The following is a 21,181-nucleotide window of genomic DNA, read 5'->3' as shown; positions in this document are numbered from 1 at the left end:
GTTTTTATTTATATGTTTTCCCATTTAGCTCAAAAGACCATTGGATTTGTTGGGATTTTGCATTATTTTTGCATCTGAGTGGGGTTATACCTTCCAAATACATCTCACTGACCAATAATCAAATTCTGGGTCTCCCGGCTTTATTTAAGTCCCAGTGTTATTTAAGTGTCTATGAAGGTCGTTTCTGTCATACACATCCCCCTCCAGCTGGTGTTTTGGAAACATACCTTCAATCTTAGTTTTGAAGTGAGGGTATTGGTTGAGAATCTCCACCTGCTTCCTCCAGTCAAATTCATTCCTCCAGTAGGAGATGATTTTCTTCAAATAGTTGGAGTTGAAACCATAGTGGAAACGACTGTCCTCCAAAGGTGGAGTTAAACGGACCCTGTCAATCCTCTGATGTAAGTCCTGGAGAAAATGTGAGACCCCAAGGAGAGGAGGTGAGTGGGGCAGAGCACAAGAGAAAGTTTGTTTTCAGAAGACAGAGAAAGTCCTGCAGCCACCAGACCCCATGCTACAGCAAAGGCAAAGCAAAATTCCACCAGACAGGATGAGGAGGCTCCTGGCCTGCAGACATGTTCTCTGGGTCGTCAGGTTTATCCCGGAAGAAAGCTCCCAGCTTCCCAATGGTGACTGTTCTCCAAACATACAGTTTTCACTTTCAACTTCAGGTTACTTCTCATTTTTGTTTTTAAATGTATGAACAAAATGTGTTTTTAATTTATCGAGGCTTATATACAGCAAGGGGGGCTTCCTAGGTAGCTCAGTGGTAAAGAATCGGCCTGCTAATGCAAGAGACGCAGGAGATCCCTGGGTTGGGAAGCTCTCCTGGAGGAAGAAATAGCAACCCACTCCAGTATTATTGCCTGGAAAATCCTGTGGACAGAGGAGCCTGGTCAGCTACAGTCCATGGGGTCACAGAGAGTTGGACACAACTGAGCGACTAAGCACACAGCACACAGACGGCAGGGGGTGGCCAACTTTTTTGTTTTTGTTGTTTTTTTGGCCAACTTTTTTCAAAAGGGCTAGATCATAAGTAGCTTAGGTTTTCTGAGCCGCAGCTAACCTACTCCGTTCTTGTAGGATGGAAGAAGTCATAGGTGGTACATGGCCAAATGGGAGTGACTGTGTTCCAATAAAACTTTACTTATGGGCACTGAAATTTGAATGCCAGGTAATTTTCATGTTACAAAGTATTATTCTTCTTTTGATTTTTTCCAACCATTTAAAAGTGTAAAAACTATTCTTAGCATGGGAGCTGTACTAAAAGCAGGTGGCAGACTATTATACATAAAATAGATAACCAACAAGGACCTACACTACAGCGCAGGGAACTCTACTCAATACTCTGTAATAACCTGTATGGGAAAGTGAAAATCGCTCAGTTGTGTCTGACTCTTTGCAACCCCATGGGCTGCACAGTCAATGGAATTTTCTAGGCCAAAATACTGGAGTGGGTAACCTTTCCATTCTCCAGGGAATCTTCCCAACCCAGGCATCAAACGCAGGTCTCCCACATTGCAGGTGGGTTCCAATCTGAAAAAGAACGGATATATGTAATATTTATAATTGATTCACTTTGTTGTACATCTGAAACTAATACAGCATTGTAAATCAACTATACTCCAACGTAAAATCAAAATTAAATTTAAAAAAAAGAAGGCAGCAGAATAGATTTGCCGACTCTGATACCAGTGTTAAGTGATACACTATATGTGAGTATGTTTGTGTTAGCCACTCAGTCGTGTCCGACTCTTTGTGACCCCATGGACTGTAGCCCGCCAGGCTCCTCTGTCCATGGACTTCTCCAGGCAAGAATACTGGAGTGGGCTGCCACTTCCTTCTCCAGGGGATCTTCCCAGGGATCAAACCCGGGTCTCCTGCACTGCAGGGGGATTCTCCATTGTCTGCTCCTCTTCTCACCTGCTAGACGAGAAGCTCTTTGAGAGAAGGCTCTCTCTCTTCTTCCAAGTACTTGGCACTAGGTCTGCACACGGAAGGTGCTCCCATACCCACAGAATGAAAGAAACGATGGGTAGGGATGTCCCAGGTCCCACCCACCCTCCCGGTCCTGCTCAAGCCTGGCTCTCAGCTTAGCCTACTCCAGGGTCACACCTATCCCTCGTGATTCCAGCTGTGTGCAGAGGACGGGGCCCAGGCTTTGGCATTAAAAAGATCTGAGTCTAAATCTGCCAGCTTATTATCTCGGTCACTGTGCATCAACGGCTTTGGCTCTCTGAGCTTCAGTTTCTACATGACCACAGTCACTACATGTGGTCACGAGGGGCCAAACGCACAGCAGGTGCCTGGCCGCAGCTGGCCCCAGGCCAGGCTCTCTGCGCTGCAGCTTTTTATGTCACCCCAGCCTTGGTTTCACTCATGATCTCCACCCAGGCTCCAAGAAGGCCTCACTTCTGCCTTTAAGCTCATCCCCAGGGTTTCAGGTGGGGCACAGAGGAGGCAGAAACAGCTGCTCTCTGTGACCCTTAATGTAGGTGGCTGGATTCAGCCGGCAGTTGTTTCCTCACGCGGGCACTACTGGGCCTTGGGAACCAGGAACATGGAGACAGAGGAGGGGGAAGGAGCAGAAGGGATGCGTGGGCAGAGTAGGTGAGTCCAGTGGGAGAAAAGCAGGCAGAAAGCAGCCCTAGAGGGACCACTTCGGAAACCCTCCTTGGTGCCAGGCCCAGCCTGAGGCCCAACCCCAGACGGGGCCTCCCCGCCCTCCCCTCTGCTCAGCCGCCTGCAAAGAGGTGTCTTACGTTGATCTCCTCATCTGATGTTTCCACCTTGAATGGGCGGATGCTCTTATCCTCCCCAGCTGTGGGCCTCACCCCAGGCCCCCACCATCCATCTTCAAGGGGCAAAGTCTCCTCCTTGTCCTTGGAGACGAACCAGTAGATGACAAAGCCCAGCACTGAGGCGAGGAGTATTTCCAGCCACATGACTCCTGCAAAAGCAACAGCTCATCAACAACAGAGTCTGCCAGATGGCCCTTGACCTCTGGCTGGAAACGCCAGAATCCTGATTTCTTTCCCACCCAACCCTCGATTTTGTGTACTTTTGACATGAAAAATAACATCAGCATTTGTTGTTTAGTTGCTAAGTCCTGTCCAATTCCTGCCACCCCATGGACTGCAGCCCGCCAGGCCCCTCTGTCCATGGGATTTTCCAGACAAGAATACTGGAGAGGGTTGCCTTTTCCTTCTCCAGGGGATCTTCCTGACTCAGGGATCAAACCTACATCTCTTGGACTGGCGGGCGGATTCTTTACTGGTGAGCCACCAGGGAAGCCCAACTTAAGCATAGTATGGAAAAATTGGAAAACAATTGAGAAAGCCACAAAAATCACCATAATCCTACCAAGCTATGGAATTCATTAATCAGATTTAGAAAAGATGAAGCTGGGTTGGCTTCTGCATAGCCTTGGATGGTGGGCTCTGCATGTCTGAGGCCTCATGGTTCTCTGAGGGGGTCTCTTCCTCCAGACATTTCTGAGAAGCTTCTCTCCACTGTTGTGACATCCCTCCCCCACAGGAGTAGCAGGGTCGTCTCTGAGCGGCGGTCTCAGGAGAGAAGATAGAGTCATGCTTGCCCTGTGCTGTCTCTCCCTGAGAGGGGCCTCTCCTCAGGGTGTACATACAGGGCAAGAGGGGAGGTCTGAAGAGCTGGGAGGTTAAGTGCATCCGGGGTTGAGGGGAGTGTTCGGTGGCCCAAATGTGGCCATATATCTCAGCTGGTTGTCAACAGTTTTATTGAGATTTAATTCACATACCATGTAATCCAGTGGTTTTCAGTATATTCACAGATACATACAACCATATTCACAATTCGAGAAAATTTTCATCACTACAAAAAGGAACCCTGTACCCTTTAACTACCGGCACTAGTCCCCCACACCACCCTGGCCCTAAGCAGCCACTAATCTACCTTCTGTCTACAGACTTGCTTATTACATTTCACATAAACTCAGATGTTTTAATCATTTGTCTGACTCCCCTACTTTTTTCGCAAAAGGGTAAAAAAGAAGAGTTTAGTTCCTGCAAACCAGTATCGGGCCGACAATGGCTCGGCATCATTATCTAGCTATTTGTTTTGTACGTTTCCAAGGAAGTAACCCTCCTCCCCCCGAAGGTTCACAGTCAGAGAAATGTGTGTGAATATGGGCGCCATCCTCAGGCCAGAGACCTTTGCAGAGCCACCTCCCAGGCCCAGCCCAACTGCCCCCTGGAAACCTGGGGCACGGGGAGGATGCCGCTACCAAACCCACCCCAGTGTGCCCTCTATCCACTGCTGCGGGCTTGCCAAGGCCCTGCGGTTTGCTCTGCCAAGAAAACACGCACAGGCTTCTCCCACTTCCCACAAAGAGATGCTCTGTCTCTGCCAGGGAAACCCCTCCCCTTTGAGAAGAGCCAGCTGCTAGTCTTTGTGGTATTCGAAGGCAGGGACTTTGAGGTGCTGGGGAGCATGTGGGAAAAGACGAAAGGCAGAGAGCAGAGCTGCCCTTGGCAGTAGGAAGAGACAGATGTGGTTCACTGGCCAGGTGGGTCATAACGTAAGAGTCTGGAGCTGGGAAGACAAGAACTGTGTCTATCCTAGTCCCTGCCCTGACCACAGTGCCCAGCATAATGTCTGGCAAAGAAAGGCATTTTGCCAATATGTGTGCGATCAACATATACAGTGGATGCAAATAAGATGTTGCAGGATGGGAGCTGCAGTCATGATGAACAAGAGGGGTTAACTTTAATCTCCCAAGTGAATGATATACATCATCTTCCTTACCCGACTTCAGCACAGAGAGGTCAAGAGCACGCTTGTCACTTTCCGCTGGGTTATAAATGCCCTACTTTCCCTTTTCTATGTTGAATTATCCCGGGGCTTTCACTTGTCCATGTGAACTCTGAGTTCTCACCCTTTGAGCAGCTCCTTGGGAAGCAGCCAGGGAAACACAGTTGTGAAATACTGCACCCAGCTCCATGTTAGCAGACTGCAGGTGCCACCTTCACCCTCCACCACCTTTTTACAATTGCTGGGTACTACCCACCTAGCAGATCTGATATGTGTGCAGAGAGTTATCTCCCCTGGACTTCGACAACAAACAGAACCATGAGCTAGAGTGTTGAAATGATCAGTATTCAGGCACTGCATCTAAACTCTGGGGACCTGGACAAGGGGCACCATGATGGGCCTTGCTGGCAGAGCCCAGGGCAAAGTGACAGATTCAAGGAGAAAGTTTAAAGCCCTTTCTCTTGCACCTTAATTAATAAGAGTATTAGTTCTTGGTTCAAGGATGGTACTTTAGCGCTATTGATCTCAGATTACAAAGCAAGTTTCACTGCAGCGTGTTAATTTGCCACCTATTAACTACCTTTTATTTATTAGCAGGTATTAAATGCACCTGAAGCAAGGCGCTCTAGGTTAGCCCAGTGTAACAGGCATTGACTGTCTGCTGGTGGGTTTTCAAGGGATGTGATAAATCATGGCCCATGCAAATCCATCCACTAAAGAACCAAATTTCACTGAACTTTATCACTTAAGGTAAGAACCAGGGCAGGCAAGGCACTTGCCGCAAATCACATCGCACTTTCGAGGATTAGAATCTGTCGTCAAAGCATTCATTCCCGGTCTGTCGCTGGGTATGTTGCTCCTGCCACCCCGACCTACCCACACCATCTTATTTCCTCTCAGCATCTGTTTCCAGCCTCAAGCCTTCATACCTGCCCTTTGGGTCCCAGTCAGAGCACAGGCGAGCCACGACTGCACGGGAAGCTTCTCTCAGGTCAGAATATTTTTTCCCCCCAAATTAAATAATAATAAACAAGACCTTCCCCTTCCTCGCGCACTGGAGCAGCGGGTCCATAAGGAAGGAGGTGGTTGGTCCGCGAACTCCGAGAAGAGGCGGGGCCTACGAGTCCGACCAATCAGAGTTCAGCACCCCCATCCTTAGGTTTAACTCTGCCCGCACGCTCCCAGGCCAGTGAGTGAAAGCCTAGACAGACGCTCACTGCCAGGGCCGTGGAGGGTCTCGGAGTGCTGAGGCTGCCCTCAGACCTCCGGATCTCCCCAGTCGGCTGCTGCTTTATTTAGAATATGAGGAAAGTGGAAGTCTGAGGCTCAGGAGAGACGGCGCCACTCTGCCTGCCCAGCTCCTTGTACAAAGCAGGCGATGGCGTGGAGCCAGCGGATGGCTCTCCTCCCCAGTGCGGGCTCTCTGGGGGTGGGGCCGGTTGAAGAAACATCGCTCACAAGGGGGAGAGGCACTGTTCACCGGGAAAGCCAAGGCCAACGGCACTCTGGCTGTCGCAGCCTAGACTGGGGGAGGGGATGGCTCCAGGCAGTGACACAGCTTCCCACCCCATCCCCCAACCCCCACCTGCAGGGGAAGAGAAGGGCTGCACCAGTCCAACTTCCCTGGGCTGGCCAGTCTCGCTAGTTTGGAGCCATTGAACAGCCAAGCTGAAGAGGAACTCAGCAACCTGAGCCCAGCCCCTTCACTTCATAGCTGGGGAAACTAAGTCCAGGGGTGGCCATAACTCACCCAAAGCCATGTGGCCAGGGAGCAACACATCTGGGAAAAGAAGAAGAGAAAAGAACCACTGTACTCCTGCCATCTATTGTAACTGGTCTAGGGCAAGATTTCTCAGCCTTGGCACAACTGACATTTTGGACCAGATAATTCTTAGTTAGTAGGCCTGTGCCTTGGAACAGCATCCCTGGCCTCTAGCCAGTAATACCACCTCCTCCCCAGTGTGGGATGACATTACATGTCTCCAGATACTGCTACATGTTCCGTGGGGGAGAAATTGCCTTCAATAAAGAGGAGAACCCACACTGCGGGTCAGTGATTCAACTTCAGTATGTGTTGGATCATCTGAGGAGCTTGTTGAACAATTCAAGGGATCTGCGGTATAGCCAGAGAATCTATATTTCTAACTAATTCCCAAGCAGTGCTGCTGCTCATGGCCCATGGACCACACTTTGAGAACCCCTGCTCTAGACTGGATTATAAACTCAAAGAAGGCTGGCCGTCTGTCTTGCTCCCCAAGGTATCCCAGTGAACACAGAGCCCAGTTCTGGCAGATGCAGGAATCTCAACAGTTATTGAATAAACACTTGGGTCTGACTAAGGTAGGAGGGACTGTGACCCTTCTACAGAATCAAGAGGCAAAGAGAAAATATCATCTTGAAGGTAACAGGTGAACATTGCAGAGCCTCTCTTTGTACACAGACTGGTAAACTGGTCCCATGCAGAAAGCTGGATCCAAGTACCCTCCTGGTTATGGAGGAAGGGTGGAACCATGACTCCACATCTACAGAGTCCAAGATACCAACCCTGCCGCCCCCCAGCCAGGCCAGTGAAAGTCTCAGCAGCCCAACTCTCATGTTTTACCAACTTTCTTTTCCTGGTGAGGAGAAATTCCATAACCTCTCCTTCTTACAGTCTGCAACTTCGGGGGCAGTGGGACCCCAGAAGGCTTGGAAAGAAGTTGGGGCAATGCTGCCACACCGACCAAGTCACCTTCCTTGCAGGAGTCTTTCCTATCTTCCCCCAGCCTCCAGCTTTTGTTTCTTCTGTCCTCTCCAAGTCAGTGCAAATACACCCTTGAAGCTGGGGGGTTTGGGGTTTCAGGCCCACTTCTGGCTGATGGGCCTCAGTCCGACGACTGGACACAGATAAGACATTGACCTTTAAGATGGAAGGGTAGGTGGAGGGTCCCATCAAAATTGGAACTGAGGTAACAGTCCTAGGAGAGAAACTAGGATGAATTAAAATGTAACAGGAGGGAATTCCCTCGTGGTCCAGTGGTTAAGAATCCACCTTGCAATGCAGGAAACAAAGGTTCAATCCTTGGTTGTGGAACTAAGATCCTACATGCCTTGGAGCAACTAAGCCACAGTTACCGAGCCCATGTGTTCCGGAGCCACACCCCACAACTAGAGAATTGGTGCACAGCAACAAAAGATCCTGAGTATTGCAACTAAGACTTGATGCAGCCAGATAAATAAATATAAAGAAATAAATAATAAAAATTGGGGAGGGAGGTGGGAGGGGGGTTCATGTTTGGGAACACATGTAAGAATTAAAGATTTTAAAATTAAAAAAATAAAAAACTTAATACTAAAAAAAAAAATTGTTAATCACTATAAAAACATGTAACAAGAGACTCGTACAGTCACTCTGGAAGACTGTTTAGCAGGATCTACTAAAACTGGGCAGATACCAACTCTATGACTCAGCAGTTCACTCCTAAGTAGAGATCCAACCAAAATGTGTCCACATGTGTTCACGTGTTTGCCAAAAATCACAACCTAGAATGTTCATAGCTACATGATCCAGGTCTGACGTGTAGAAGCCAAAACTAGAAATAATCCAAATGTCCTCCCACTGCAGTTAGTGGTCTGCTGATACAATGGAACACCCTACAAGGAGAACAAATAATCTATAATTACACACAGTGACATGGATCTGTCCCACAAACAGCGCTGGGCCAAAGATGCCAGACACAAAAGAGAACTCACCACGTGACTCCGTTTGTATAGAGGACAAAGACAAGCAAAACTGATCTATAATAAGAGACTTTAGCACGGTGCTTTTCTTTGGACTCAAGCACTATATTGTACTCTCCAGTGAGTGCAGTATATAGACAGGTCTAGAAAAGAAAGGCTTGAAGGGCAAGACTTGGGCAACTTCACTGATGCAGTTCAGCAGTACACTGAGGAGTCACCCCCAGGATGCCCTCTAAGGAGTCTGGGGTGGCCATGGTTGCAGGCCTCCCCATTGCCTATATGCCACCCCTCAACTGTGGCATCCCAACCCGAGCTTTCTTTACTCAGTAAGACTTACTGACTCAGAAATCAGCCACTAGTAGCTTGATTCCTGGAAGAAGGTGGGACATTAGAGGGCAGGCCTAGTCACTGGGTCCCTGGGAACAAAGTGTTGCCCAGTCCCACGATAACATCAAGGAAAATGCAAACACCTTGCGAATTTGGGGAGGCCCAGTGGCCTACTTTGGTGTTCCCATTTGAGGAGCCAGCCTGGCTTTCTTGCAGAACCTTCATTCCATGGGAATCCCCTTGCCTCCAACAGCAACTCGGACTACCTTTAAGAAATGGAACATTTTGGAGTTTACAATAAGGGATCTTCTAGCGTGCATTGGAGAAGGAAATGGCAACCCACTCCAGTATTCTTGCCTGGAGAATCCCAGAGACAGAGGAGCCTAGTGGGCTGCCGTCTATGGGGTTGCACAGAGTCGGACACGACTGAAGCGACTTAGCAGCAGCAGCAGCAGTGTGCTTCCTTGTTCAAGTAATTCAAAGTCCAGCTCTGCCATTTACCAATTGAAGGGCTTTGGCCAACTTACCAAACCACCCTGAGCATCTGTGGTGGGGGGGGGGTGGTTTAGTCGCAAAGTCATGTCCAACTCGTGGGACGTCATGGACTATAGCCCACCAGGCTCCTCTGTCCAAAGGATTTCCCAGGCAAGAATACTGGTGGGGTTGCTATTTCCTTCTCCAAGGAATATTCCCAATCCAGGGATCAAACTCAGGTCTCCTATATATTGCAGGTGGTCTCCTGCATTACAGGTGGATTCTTTACCAGCTCAGTCACCAGGGAGAATCTGTGGTCTCATCTGTAAAGTGAAGATAGTGCCAACTTCACAGGCTCAAAGCAGGTACTCCACAAATGCATGCTCCTATCACTATGTGAAATTCTCATGCCTCAAGAGACCCCAGAGGACCCTTGTCCCTATCCCTGTTAGATGACAGGCCTAGGACCCTGCCAAAGACTTGCATAAGCACACTGGGAGCAGGAGAGTGCATGGCGTGTTCATCTACTGGCCTCCTCTCACCGAAGACAAACTTGAAGGTTAAGGAAAGTACAAGGTTATATACATCTTCGCTATTAGAGTTTTGCAATAGATGTCTCTGGAGGGTAGGCCCCATTCTTCTTTTCTGTTCTGAGAAGTTACATTAGGGTGCAGAATTCTGTTTACTAAGGCTTCCTGTTTCCAAGGAAAGCTATATTTATCTCATCTGTGTGGTCAGCTCCTGCTGGTGTAGAAAATATTCTATCCACATAAAAACATCAATATTTAGGAGACACTATGAAAAATTCAGAAGTAATACAACATGAAATGAGAGTCTCTGCTTTATTATGCTAGCATCTGAAATTGGAGGTTAATTCATCTACTCCAAAGCTTCCAAAAATATATTTAATCTAATTAAGTTGTTGTTTTGTTTTGCTTGTAATGCACTTTTCCAGAATACTGGCAAAATACTTTGCTGAAAGAATTGGGGAAGTGAGGAGCCTTTCAGAATGAAAACATTTTTTTTCCCCTGGAGCCACAGTACCCTTCCTTAAAAAATGATTAGTTGGCCTCAAAAGGGAAAGGTAGTTTTTGTTGCAAAGCAGCCAGATATTTTTAAAGACACAATAACTGGAAGATGGTGGTCATTTAGTTCTAAGATGTTGAACTTAGAAGGAAATCTGAACAACAATTGACTACTCTGATAAGAAATGGGATTGTATGCAACTTAAGTCCCCAAATTCTATATCGAAGGTTTGAGCATGTGCTTATGAAACTTGGGGGAAAAAATCAGGAATTAGTTCAAGTTGAAACAGTCAACTGCACAATATAGTGATCTTTACCCCTAAAAGATACAAACAGAGCAATTTATTATTTCACTTTTCTTTTGTTTTTCTGGATTTGACTTGTAAAGGACAATTTTAAATATAGGAGATCAAGTAAGAGCTGTGCTTAATTCTCTTTAGCATTGTTAAAAGGAAACTCGGGCTAAGAATTTTACTGAATGTAAACTATTTCTGTTATGCCTGGGGCAGAAACACCAGTTTTAAAACAAACAGTTCGCTATGAGATTGATGTTAAAAGTTCAAAAGAAAACTCTGTTTGCAACTGGAATGTACAAAGTATCAAGAAGTCATTTTGCTCCTTTAAAGAAAATAAAAGAGCTGGATTGGTGCCTTGGAAAAGCAACTTGCTTTTGGATCAAAGGGCGGTTTAGCAAACACTGCCTGTGATGGTGAGCTGGCTTCTTTGCAGGCACAAGGAATAAGACAGTCTTGTGCCTGCTGAAGTTCATGCTCTAGAAGGACAAACAAATGAACAAATGACATCCCTCGAATGATAGATACAATAATATCTACACAGATGGAAGAGAAGTGTACAAAGGTAAGAGTGGTAAGCCTGCCACAAAGGTTTCATGGAGTAGGGGGGTCGTTGAGTAGGGTTTTTAGGGATGAATAGGAGTTTACCAGACAGAAAATAATGGCGGAATGGAGATATACCCAGGGAGAAAAGAGAGCATGTGCAAGGACTTCCCTGGTGGTCCAGTGACTAAGACTCTGCATTTTTAATGCAAGGGGCCCAGGTTCATTCCCTGGTCAGGAACTAAATCCCACATACCACAACTCAAGATCCTGCGTACCGCAACTAAGACCCAGTGAGGATAAATAAATAAATAAATTCATTGGGCATTTAAAAATCCACAAGAAAAAAAAGAGAGAGAGCATGTACAAAGACATGAAAGTGAGGAAGTGCATGGTATAAGCAAAGATCCACAATAATCTACATCCACGTTCAGTGTAAGAGTTGAGTACAAGCTTTGGAGGGCAGTCATTTAATTTCTTCCTGTATTAACTGAAAGGAGTCCCTATCTTATCTCTTTTATAAATTGTTACTTCATCATGATGAAGCTGACTCAGGAGTTTTAACTTAGAAATCGTGTTTGCAATTCAGAGGACCCTTCTGTGAATTAGATCCCAAGGGGATCAAGGGACAGAAATATACTTGGGAGGTGAGTCTTTCATGGTTGTGTGAGAAATGGGTGGCCAGGGCAGGAGATTATTCAAACCCAGCATTCCACCCCAGTTGCCCTTAGTGATTTGGCTCTCCAGCAGACATGCTCCCAGATTGAGATATTGTGGCAGACTGCCAGCTATGTTTTCCTCTTCCTTCTCAGCACTGAAATTTTTATTTTAGTCAGAGAAGCCTGGCTAAACACTACATTTCTTGGCTTTCAGTATGACAGGGTGATTAGGTGTTGACAAAGAGCTGGAAGTGTGTTTGAGGCAGAGCCATCTGTGATCCAGACAGAACCTTCGTGTGAATTAGGAAAAGACATCCATTCCTCAAAATACTATCAGAAAATGAACCTAATATACTGCTTTTGTTATAGGACACCTCACTGCCATCTGCTAGAAAGCACTTGGAAATAAAAATACAAATCCATGATGATGATGATATGAATGGTTTCCTTGTCCAGGGAACAACCTGCACAAGGGTACACTGGTCTTGTATGTGTGTGAAGACTATGTAGAGAGCTCTGACTCAGCTGGAAAGCTGCACATTTTGCCCTTCCCCTTCTTTTTCATGCTTCCTGGGACACAGACATGATGGCTGGACTCTGGTAGCCATTTTGGACCATGAAGTGATCTTGAGGATGAGAATCAGAGATGATGGGGAAAGATGGAAGTCATCATGGAACCACCAGCCCAACGCTGGACTACTTACTCCCAAACTTCCTTTGTATAACAGAAAAATAAACTTCTATATTGTTTGAGCAGAAAGTGAAGAGGAATTAAAAAGCCTCTTAATGAAAGTGAAAGCGGAGAGTGAAAAAGTTGGCTTAAAGCTCAACATTCAGAAAACGAAGATCATGGCATCCAGTCCCATCACTTCATGGGAAATAGATGGGGAAACAGTGGAAACCATGTCAGACTTTATTTTTTGAGGCTCCAAAATCACTGCAGATTGTGATTGCAGCCATGAAATTAAAAGACGCTTACTCCTTGGAAGAAAAGTTATGACCAACCTAGATAGCATATTCAAAAGCAGAGACATTACCTTGCAGACTAAGGTCCATCTAGTCAAGGCTATGGTTTTTCCTGTGGTCATGTATGGATGTGAGAGTTGGACTGTGAAGAAGGCTGAGCACCGAAGAATTGATGCTTTTGAACTGTGGTGTTGGAGAAGACTCTTGAGAGTCCCTTGGACTGCAAGGAGATCCAACCCATTCTGAAGGAGATTAGCCCTGGGATTTCTTTGGAAGGAATTATGCTGAAGCTGAAACTCCAGTACTTTGGCCACCTCATGCGAAGTGTTGACTCATTGGAAAAGACTCTGATGCTGGGAGGGATTGGGGGCAGGAGGAGAAGGGGACGACAGAGGATGAGATGTCTGGATGGCATCACTGACTCGATGGATGTGAGTCTGAGTGAACTCCGGGAGTTGGTGATAGACAGGGAGGCCTGGCATGCTGCGATTCATGGGGTCGCAAAGAGTCAGACACGACTGAGCGACTGAACTGAACTGAACTGATTGTTTGAGCTGTTGTTATTTTGAGTTTTCTGTTATACAAAGCCTAAAGTAATCCTAACTGATTGAGAAAGTCAGGGAGAAAAGAAAATATATCAAGTCCTCCAGGGCACATACTCTTAGGAACAAATGCTCAGTTTTCAAAATTTTCAATACTATATACAATTTCAATGCTATAGAACATGATAAATAAACATTTTTCCCGCTGCCCCAGTCACAGAAAGGTATGTTCTCAAAAGACAGACACAACACAGTAGCTGGCTCCTCGAAGAGGTGTTGTCAAGAATGGTGCCATCATTCTTGAGAAAAGAAAAGGATATTATTCCACTTGACTCCCAACTATTCAGACTCTTTTTTAAATAAAAACCTGGGTGAGAAGCAATTTTGTAATACCTATCAGGATGTAAGATACAAATGACCTTTGACTCAGCAATTCTAGTTCTAGGAATTTCTGCCTCCAAAATACTGAGTTTATGTTTAAGTAAAATGCCACATGTACAAAAATATTCACTACAGCTTTTTTTTTGGTAAAAGCAGAAGACTGAAACAATATAAATATTTATCTTCTGGGACGGTGAAATAGTCTGACATTCATACAGTGAATATGTGCAGAAGGTAAATCTATATGCTAATATGAAAAGATTTCCATGATAGGTACATGAAAAAAGTAGTGTACAAAAAAAGTGTGTATGATTACTGGGTGACAATGGGGTAGACCAAAGGACGCACACAGTCATGTGGAGACTGTCAGAGTTCACGCAGACGCCGGTGACAGTGGCCTCCGGTAAGGAGGAAACACTTTCACTGGATAAACTTCTATGTGTCGAAAAAAACTTTTTTACCACATGCATGAACTATCTGCCCCCAAATAAAATAATCATACATTTTCTAAAGTATAGAAGACCGCAAGAGTGACTCTTCCCTGTGATCCTGCTCCAAGAGTGAGTCAGACACCTCGCAGCACCAGAGCTGCACAGACTCGCTGGTGTGACTTCCCAGTGTCCAAGAAGCCCTTGACACAAAGGTGAATCTGGAAACCTGGAAACCCAAGGGCATCTGAGAGCTGGGGGCCTGGCAAACATATGAAATGGGGTAAAGAAATCTGACTGGGCTGTGGGAGAACTGGTGTCCAAACGGGGCTGTCCTTTCTGGGCATGTAGTTCCCACTGCCACCTCTGGACAGAGGACACACACGTGAATCTCTAACCCAGACCTACTCTGAGCAACAGACTCAGGCACCCACCTGCCAACTTGACAGTTCCTCAATGTCTCAAAAACTCCTCCAATGCATCTGAGGTTGCACTTGTCTCCTGAAACTTTGTCTTCTTCTGTGGTTCCCTCTCCCTGTTGCTGGAAGTACCCACTTCTAACTGCCAAAAACCCAGGCGATGGCCTTGAAACACCCCCATCCTCCATTTCATCCACATCCAATCTATAGGCGAGTTCCAGAAGCTCCACCTCCCAATTATACCACAAACCCACCTCTACCACCGCCAGCCAACCCACGTGCCCAAGTGGTGCCCTTCTCTCCCTGGACTACAGCTGGGTTCACTTACCCCTGCTCTGCCTCCTCCAGTGTGCTCTGCCTCCTCCAGTGTGCTCTGCAGCCAGAGCGATCTTCCGGAAACCCAAATCTGACCCTATCATGCCCCTGTTAAAACTCCTAAATAGCTTTCTGCTACTTTGGGGACAAAACTGGAAAAGGTCACTTATCATTCCAATCCCAAAGAAGGGCAATGCCAAAGAATATTCAAACTACTGCACAATTGCACTCATTTCACACGCTAGCAAGGTCATGCTCAAAATTTTCCAAGCTAGGCTTCAACTGGGCTTCCCTGGTGGCTCAGCTGGTAAAGAATTTGCCTGTAATGCAGGAGACCTGGGTTTGATCCCTGGGCTGGGAAGATCACCTGGAGAAGGGAAAGGCTACCTAATCCAGTATTCTGGCCTGGAGAATCAGTCCATGGGGTCTCAAAAGAGTTGACAAGACTGAGCGACTTTTCACTTTCAGGCTTCAACAGTACATTAACCAAGAGCTTCCAGACGTACAAGCTGGGTTTAGAAAAGGCAGAGGAACCAGAGATCAAATTGCCAACATCCAGTGGATCATGGAAAAAGCAAGAGAATTCCAGAAAAACATCTACTTCTGCTTCATTGACTACGCTAAAGGTTTGGACTGTATGGATCACATCAAACTGTGGAAAATTCTGAAAGAGATGGGCCTACCAGACCACCTTATCTGCCTCCTCAGAAACCTGTATGCAAGTCAAGAAGCAACAGTTAGAACTGGACATGGAACAGTGGACTGGTTCCAAATTGGGAAAGGAGTCCGTCAAGGCTGTATGCTGTCACCCTGCAGCATACATGGCAAGAAATGCCAGGCTGGATGCAGCCCAAGCTGGAGTCAAGACTGAGGTCTAGAGGGTGAGGGTCAGCCTCAGGGTCCTGGCACACACAGTGGGGAGGGGCACAGCCTGAACTGGGAGACTCTCCTTCCTCCAACCCAGGCAGGTGGTTAGAACCTCGCAATTGGAAAATGCTCCCTAAACCATAGAAAGCTACCAGCTAACTCCAAGTCAGCGCGCACCATGTACCTGGCCTTCAGCCAGAAGAGGCCAAGAAGGTGGCCACAGTCCGGAGCCTGCGGAGAAGGCCCAGCTCTGGCCTCCATCTGGGAATTCCTCTGTCTACCCTGTCGTCCAAAGTCTTCCTGACAGGGATTCAGACATGAGAACCTCACGCTCCTTCTGGGAGAAGCCAGCTACTGGCCAACAATGGCGTGGCAGAGGGGTACGCTGTGGGCCCCTGGACTCCGGGCCAGAGAAAGGTGGGGCTGGGGATCTGTGTGCTTTGGCAGGCTACCCTTCCCCGCCCTACCCAGCCTTGCTGCTCCTCTGTGGGGGAAGGCATGGCCTGCAGAATGGGGAAAACAGACAGCCTCCTCTCCACTTCAGGCTGGCCTGCCAACACAAACTTTGAACGTTCTTCCTCAAACGCAGGCCGACAGATGGCCACATCTGGGGCTCCCGGAGCTCCCCAACCATGACACTTGATGTGGCAGAGAGCACTCAGGCCCAGGGTAGGTGGGGGAAAACCCTGGGTGCAGGCGCCTCCCCTACTCTGCACAGCCCAGCGCGTGACCAGCCTCCCCACTCACAGCCCTCTCCCTGAACCCCAGTGGCTGGCAGGGCCTCAGGTGGATGGGTTCCATGGGTAAGGTCAACTGGTTTGGGCTGATTAGAATCTTCTGCAGTAGGGTAAGGGCTGTGTTTATCTCCCTGAAAGACCTGGAGCCAAAACTGGGAGAGCAGCCTGGAGCCGGAATCCAGGAGAAAGGAAAAAGTAGTTTACAGGCAAAAACAAAGGGACATAAAAAAGTATAAACAGTGCGGGGGGCAGCCTTCTGATGGGGCAGCCCCTGTTCTGGGTCCTGAGGGAAGGAAGACACATCCCTGTCTGCCCTGGAGAGTCACCCCGCCCTCTGCCCCCAGCTATATATGTATACACACACCTGAATAGACAGACAGGAAGAATACAATTAGTGACCACTGATCTGATGAAAATCGTGGAGTAGGGTGCCAGCTCAGCTGGCGGTCAGGTACTAACAGCCTGCTTTGAATCCTGGCTCTACCACTTGCCAGCCATAGGCCAGGTAACCTTAGGCCAGTGACTTCATTCCTCCATGCCTCAGTCTCCCTGTCTGCAAGATGGACAGAATAAAGTACATCTCCTACTGAGTGAACAAAGGTAAAGTGGCCACACAGGGAATTTTTGACTGTGAAAACAAAAAGGGCATTCACTTCTTGTTTTTAGATCCTGGAACACGAAGGTGGGGGAGACAGACCTAGCCTGAAGCTGAGGGAACCTTCTCTGAGGAAGTGCTACCTGAACAAAGGTGGGAAGTTAAGGAGATTTCTTTGTAAGAGGGAAGAGCAGCGGGCTCCAAGGTGGATACGTTGTTGTTGTTGTTTAATTGCTCAGTTGTGTTAGACTCTTTGTGACCCCATGGACTGTAGACCACCAGGCTCTTCGGTCCTTGGAATTGTCCCAGCAAGAATACCAGAGTGGGCTGCCATTTCCTTCTCCAGGGGATATTCCTGGACTGGGGATTGAAGCCACGTCTCCTGCATTGGCAGGAGGATTCAGTCTGGGATAAGGAGGGGGCAGCCTCAGCATCTGACAGGAGAGTCTGGAACGGTGAAGGGGGGCCATGCAGTGAGCTGGCTGGCCCGGAGCACCTCCAGGGAGGGGACGGCGACCTCCACAGATTTTAAACACCCCTGGAGCAGGGGTGGCCACAAACTCATTCACTCAACCTTCAGCCCACACTTTTAGTTAAGCAACACAAGTGGGGAGCAGACTATCTCTCTCTACCCCACAGGGTGCACATGCTCACACTCAGCGAGTTTTATTTGAACCCTTTCCATCTCATGTTTGCCAATTAAAATAAGACCTGTCAAGTTCTCCGTTGGTTCTAAATCACCAAAGGAAAAACCCAAGTGGAACACAGCTCACTGCCTATGAGGCAAAAGCATTACCTTCCTGGAATTTCAATACGTGGCATTTTCTGTTTGAGGAGAGAAAGACTCCTATTCAGGAGATAATAGGCGTGGGCCATATAATACACCTGTTGGATTTCCTTCCCACCATTAACCACACTCTCTCCCCTCCCTCCCATCCAGAGCGGCTTTTCTCAGCAGTGTGCTCCGGGTCTGGGAGCTTCCCCAGTAGTGTGTAACAGGATAGCACTACAGGCTGGGCCACAGCGCGGTCACCTGAGCTGGCTCCCTTGTCTAAAATGCACGGAAAGGCGTCCCTGTGCTCACGTACTGCAGCCCTAAGGACTCGGGTCGGGGTTTAGAGGAATATTCTGCGTTGCTGCTGTCTTGGTGGGGTCAGTCTGCTTGTGGAAATGTCTAGGTTGCAAAAAGAAATGCAAAAGCTAAAAATACTTCTGGTGTTCAACCGAAGGTCAAGTGGGCAACTTGGAAATTAAGATGTTCCATCTTGACAGTATCACCGTGACCCTGAGACCTGACTGTGGGAAGGGGGCACATAACCACATAACTGGGTGAGGGCAGGGGCCACCTCCCCGCAGCTGGCCACCAGGCTGCCTGCTCTTGCCTTCTCACAGGGACAACTTGGTTCACAGGGAGAAAACTGGAAAGCAGGAAAGGCCATCCATTTTTCCCGAGAGCTGGTAAGAGAGGCAGATTTCCCTGAGCCCTTGGCACTCATGGGGTTAATCATGGAGCGTGGCGTGGAACCTGTGTTTCTCTTACTTTCCAAAAGGTTCAAGTCTCTCCAGTTCTGACAAGAGTGATGCAACCGGAAAGCCGTACCAGTATTGCAAAGGTCACTCATTCCGCAGGAAAAGCCAAGCCCCAGGTTGAGCTGCTGGTGGACATCCCGAGGTGGTGGTCCTTGGGGAAGGGTGGAATCCCAGGCCCAGCCAGCGAGGAGCACAGTAGGGATCTCTGAGCCGGAGGCACCTGGCCTCCCGCTCACTCCTGATCAGCTTCCCACCACCCTCACGGCTCACACTGCAGACCACAGCCCATCTAGAGCCAGCCCGATGGGCCCACAGTGGGTAGGGGTGCTCAGAACCCTTCCAGAATATCACTAGGCGTCTGGGTGCCACCACCTCCCTCGATGAAGCCCTGGACGAAGCCCTGGACCGGGCTATGGGGGTGGGAAGACTCTAAGCACAACATCTCATGGTCTACAATAACCCCGAGAAGTAAGGCATGTTAATAGTTTTGTTTTTCTGTTTTAAGGAGATTTGAAAATGAAGCTTCAACAAGTTAAATAGTTTGCCCAAGTTAACCCAGCTTGTAAGTGCCAAAACTGCACTTTAATGCAGTCTGTTTATAAATCTTCCCAAATGTTAAAGGCAGCCAAAACTCCTGCTCCTGCCTGACTCGGGACAAGCCCCATGGTCTCCGTTTGTGGGTTAGCAATGGAATCCTCCGGAAAGTCCTTAAACTCCCCAAACAGAGGAGTATTTCTTTTTCCCCCATAATGCAGTCACTTTCAGTTGGGCAATGGAGAGTTAAGCAGATGTGGCTTTGTAGTAACTGGACGGTGCCCTCAACTGGCTCCTTGTGACAACAGTGTCCGCTGTCTGACAGCAAAGCCAAGACACAGACAATGGGGTCCAGTGGACAGGAAGACTCCCCTGCAGGTCCTGGAGCCTGCCTGGAGATATGCTCTCAGGCTTGACTTTAGAGAGTGAAAATAGCTGCTCTCCGGTGACAAAGGATAAAACTCCATCAGGAATGTAAACAGAGTTATTCTTCAGTATCCATGGGGGACTGATTCCAGGACCTCCAAATACCAAACTCCATGGATGCTCAGGTCCCTTATATAAAATGGTGGCGTGCAGTCAGCCCACTGTCTTGGCAGATTCCACATCCATTGCCTCAAAACCCAGGGTTACGAGGGCTGGCTATATACCCTTGATGGCAGAAGAGACGGTTTCAGTTTGAACCTGGTTTGTATAATCGCCTGTTCAGTAATACAGTGTGCAAGGGCAGGACTGCACAGCTGTCCCCTTCACAAGGGAGAGTCCAGCACTCCCCCATCAGGGAGGGAGGTGGAGGTGGCTGGCTCCTTGGCAAGGCTTCAGTTCCCTCTAGGGCGAACTTCTGGGGTGGCTTCTCCCTCCTGCAACCTCCTACCTGACCACACAGCCCCTGGATCCTCTGCTCCTAGAGTCTGGGCCAAGAGCCACCCATAGGCAGTCCAGGGGTAATCCACAGGGCCAGCTGGGCTGGGAAGTGATCCTTCTGCCTTAACCCTTGGCCCCCAACCTCTGCCTGGGGTTTTGTCCCGGGCCCACACCCCAGGTGTGGCCCTTCACTCTATTTGACATTGCCCTCAGTGGGCCTGGCATAGGCTGCAGGTCCATTCCAGCCCCTCAAAGCTGATCATTCCCCACTAACCTATTTCCTTTTCTGAAGATCCCTTTGGATTCTTATGCACAGAATCATCACATAATAGAGCTATAAGAAGCTTTGCAGATTATAAAGTCCAACCTCATTTCATGGATGAGGTCCACAGAGGGGACCTGACTGGCAGGGTTGGGACACCAGCCGGATCTTCTTTCTAGCCAGTTCTCTTCCACATCATTGTATTACCTCTCAAAGGAATGAATCACTCATGATGGGATGTAGGGTTTGATCAGAGGTGGGGTTTGAGCATGGGATCCTAGAGGCCCCTCAAGTCACCACAGGCTTGCTCTTTGCCCACTCCAGCCCAAGTACCCACTTGGGTACTGCACTGAGCTCTTTCTTTGGCAGCAGTGAGCAGCACACACTGAGCCCTGCCTTGTGTTTTAAGCCCAGTTGTGTCTCATTTCTTTGACTATCTCAGCTCAATGATGGAGAACTAGAACCTGGGCAGACCCTCCCTTCTCATGTCTGGGGCAGGAAAGGATGCTGGGAACAAAGTCAAGGTGCAAGTCAACAAAGACCAAGTCTGGGCATGTTGGGTTATGTCCATGGGTGGGTCACTGTGCAGTGATAACACGGGGGCTCCTTGTGACCTCCAGCTAGTGCTGGATTTAGACCTCAGACACGAACAATGACACCACAGGAGGGGGCTAGGGGAGGCATTCCACTTCCTCCAATGATCCGAAGCCCTTTCGCTAAGGGTCCCTCTGCCCAAAGAGCCCCCAGTACGTCACTTCCCACAGACCTCCCACTCCCGTAAGTCTATATCAGCCAGGGTGCTTAAGGCATAGCTGGGAGGCAGGTGGGATCACACAGGGAGCATGTGGGTTGGAGCAGATGGTGTTGAAGTTCATCCTGGCTGCCTTGCTGAACAGTTATTTTCCATGGAAG

General features: G+C 48.2%; 1 protein-coding gene across 2 annotated transcripts in view; it reads right to left on the bottom strand.

Annotated features, from left to right (window-relative positions):
• The window catches only part of EPHX1 (epoxide hydrolase 1), a 37,894-nt gene that overhangs the window by 14,675 nt on the left and 2,038 nt on the right, over positions 1 to 21,181 (bottom strand). The window contains exons 1-3 of one of the 2 annotated variants that reach the window (XM_052654290.1): positions 5,718 to 5,875; positions 2,763 to 2,950; positions 228 to 408 (exon numbers count right to left, since the gene is read on the bottom strand). In XM_052654290.1, the coding sequence (XP_052510250.1) occupies positions 228 to 408; positions 2,763 to 2,945 (364 nt within the window). In that variant the 5' untranslated portion in view covers positions 2,946 to 2,950; positions 5,718 to 5,875. Of the gene's footprint in view, positions 1 to 227; positions 409 to 2,762; positions 2,951 to 5,717; positions 5,876 to 21,181 lie in introns of those variants that run through there. The other variant, XM_052654289.1, reaches the window with a different exon arrangement.

The sequence above is a fragment of the Budorcas taxicolor genome, chromosome 16, assembly GCF_023091745.1.
Source record: "Budorcas taxicolor isolate Tak-1 chromosome 16, Takin1.1, whole genome shotgun sequence".
Lineage (NCBI taxonomy): Eukaryota > Metazoa > Chordata > Mammalia > Artiodactyla > Bovidae > Budorcas > Budorcas taxicolor.
The sequence above is the reverse complement of the archived record's forward strand: the minus strand, read 5'-3'. Positions and strand labels throughout refer to the sequence as shown.